This window comes from Olea europaea, chromosome 21, assembly GCF_002742605.1.
Source record: "Olea europaea var. sylvestris chromosome 21, O_europaea_v1, whole genome shotgun sequence".
Taxonomy (NCBI): Eukaryota; Viridiplantae; Streptophyta; class Magnoliopsida; order Lamiales; family Oleaceae; genus Olea; species Olea europaea.
Window position 1 is genome coordinate 17203993 of NC_036257.1, and position 2432 is coordinate 17206424.

General features: G+C 34.2%; 1 protein-coding gene across 3 annotated transcripts in view; it reads left to right on the forward strand.

Moving 5' to 3' along the window:
- Nucleotides 1-1604, forward strand: part of LOC111370961 (probable sugar phosphate/phosphate translocator At1g06470) — an 11033-nt gene extending 9429 nt beyond the window's left edge. For 2 of the 3 annotated variants that reach the window (XM_022992880.1, XM_022992881.1), the window contains exons 12-13: nucleotides 900-1058; nucleotides 1388-1604. In XM_022992880.1, the coding sequence (XP_022848648.1) occupies nucleotides 900-1020 (121 nt within the window). In that variant the 3' untranslated portion in view covers nucleotides 1021-1058; nucleotides 1388-1604. Of the gene's footprint in view, nucleotides 1-899; nucleotides 1059-1376 lie in introns of all 3 variants that reach the window. The other variant, XM_022992882.1, reaches the window with a different exon arrangement.
- Nucleotides 1605-2432: the final 828 nt, after the last annotated feature.

Here is a 2432-nt window from a genome sequence, read left to right on the forward strand (position 1 = left end):
ACAACAATTTTGATTTTGGTGGTGGACATTTGCAATTTTGATTTTGGTGGACTCTTCAGTATTGATGATTGTGACCATTGTAATTTCCAATAGTAGGAAAAAATATTTTCGTGCTTATTATACTTCTATGACCTGTATTTTCATGAAAAAACTGACATTGGATTGTTCTTCGCCAATCTTTATGTTCCTGAGGATTTTTAGAGCTCTTGGAATTCTTCCATAACACAAACTGTTCAGATTACAAAATTTACTGAAATGTTGGTCTATGTATTTCCTTAATGAAAGTACGAAAGTGAACGTTTCTTTTGTTAGTCTAGCCATGCAAGTATTGACAGGGCTATCTGAACCTTGTTTTGATGCAAGATATACTCAAATTTGCTGCTATTTACATTATTGAATTTCCTCAACAAGGAGAGAGTTGCTTTTATTAGTTGAGCCGTAAAAAATATGGACAGGAATAGCTGAACCTTGTTTTTATATGAATGCTGACTCTCCAAGACAGTAAATTGGAAATGAGAAATAAGATCATGCTATGGTGACTTGAACTGTTTAAGAATTGAGTACTTATGTTTCTTTGAGAACTTCGCCAAATGCCTAGAAGTTCCAATAGAGTTTATTGAAATCGTTTGCATCTTTGATACTGGTTTATGAAGAAGAAAGATACGACCCTTCAGTTTTTCTTTCCCCTCGGTAGATCCAAATTCTGACCTTTCTATTGGCAATTTGTTGAAGACTGGAGCATGGTACTCCTTTTTAACATAATTATCCGAATTTAGCTACTCTAAAAGTAATGTTTTCTGTTATAAAATCTTATCCTAAAAATGTCTCTGCTGTTTGTCACTTCATGTTATCGGGTAACAGAAGTTGGAACACACTTATTCATCATTATTTATTATCAGGTACCAGAAGTTGCAGACGGGCGAGGTAAGTGCAGATGGAATGGGAGGTCCAACAACAGATAATTCACCATCAAAGTATGTCATTCTCGATGAGATGGACCAGGAAGAAGATATCCCGTAAAAGCTCAGCATTTGCGTAATTTGAATCTATAAACTTGAGTAAGCCTCCTATCAATTGCTCAACCCGTTATTGTCATTCATAAAGGCATTCTGTTATTTTATTTTGTTATAAAATACTTGCATTATGATTTTTTTTTGTTTTATGAGCATGTTTTTCTATTATTTAAGCAAAGTAAATTAGAATATAGAACATTCTCAATTCTTGAATTAGTGGTAGAAGATTTTTGCTGAGTAGTGATATTTTATTTATGAAGCTTAATTCTTGTATATACTTTTGAGACGAGTGCTTCTTGTTTATCAGTGATCGAATTTACATTCTTGATCCCTTCTTGAAATGTAGCACTCATGTTTTTATAGTTTTCTATCAGGTTGATGATGCAAGAAGGCATGTTTTCGTCAGGAAATTGGAGTTGGCAAATTTGTTGACTTCAATTTTTTGCGACAATTTTTTAGCCCGATGAAAACAAATTTTTCTATGTTCAGTTGAGATTGTATATTCATATTCTGCATAAGGTTTGTTCCTCTTGTATCTAAATTTTGTCATTATCTTCAGATTTTTAATAACATTTTCAGATTGAGTGAATATTTTGTTACAAATTTAAATATTTTTCTGGTTTAGTTGCAATACACCACAGTTAGGTGGCAAACGTTTCAATTCTTCGTATATGTCAAAGAAATCTTTCTTAAGGCGAAGAAAATGTCAGTTTTTTCATAACTCGTGATGTAAATCAGATGTTAATCTTGGATTCTTGTGATTTCGGAGGTTTCAGCTACAGGAGAACCATAAATAGAGAGTTTTGCCCCCTTTCTGCTCGACTCTGTGTAACATGAGATTTTCACCTCATTTGAATTCATTGGATCCTTTTCTGTGTTCGAAATCAACCTCTCTGTGATTTTGCTATCGCGAATTGCATCAGATGATGTATCCTTTCCATCTTTGCTATCTTCTTGGTCGGAATAAGACTCCTGATATGAATTTACACGCCATTTTATTCTCTTGATGGATTGATTTGTTCAGATTTAGAACTGTTATGGGCTTTATTGTATTATGAGAAGCTCTTCTTTTGACAAACTCTTGCATGCCAAAATCATTTCTGGTGGAGATAAATTATGCTAAGGAAACGACGACGTAACTCACCTTGGAGTTTCAGAGCGTATAAATCTCTTTCTAAGAATCCCTTGTCTCGAGCAAATATTTGCACCAGGCATAGTGACACTAAAGTAGCCCTCAAAATACTCATGGAAGCTCGAATCTTGAATGGCTTTAAATAAAAGCCGAACTTGCACATTACATTACCTGATCGAAATGTAACTGAAACTTGTGTATCCCAGGAAATGGATTAAAAGAGAGCTTGAATACAATGTGAAGGAAACAAATATGGTGTTGGGGGTTCGTAGCAACCGTGATGGAAT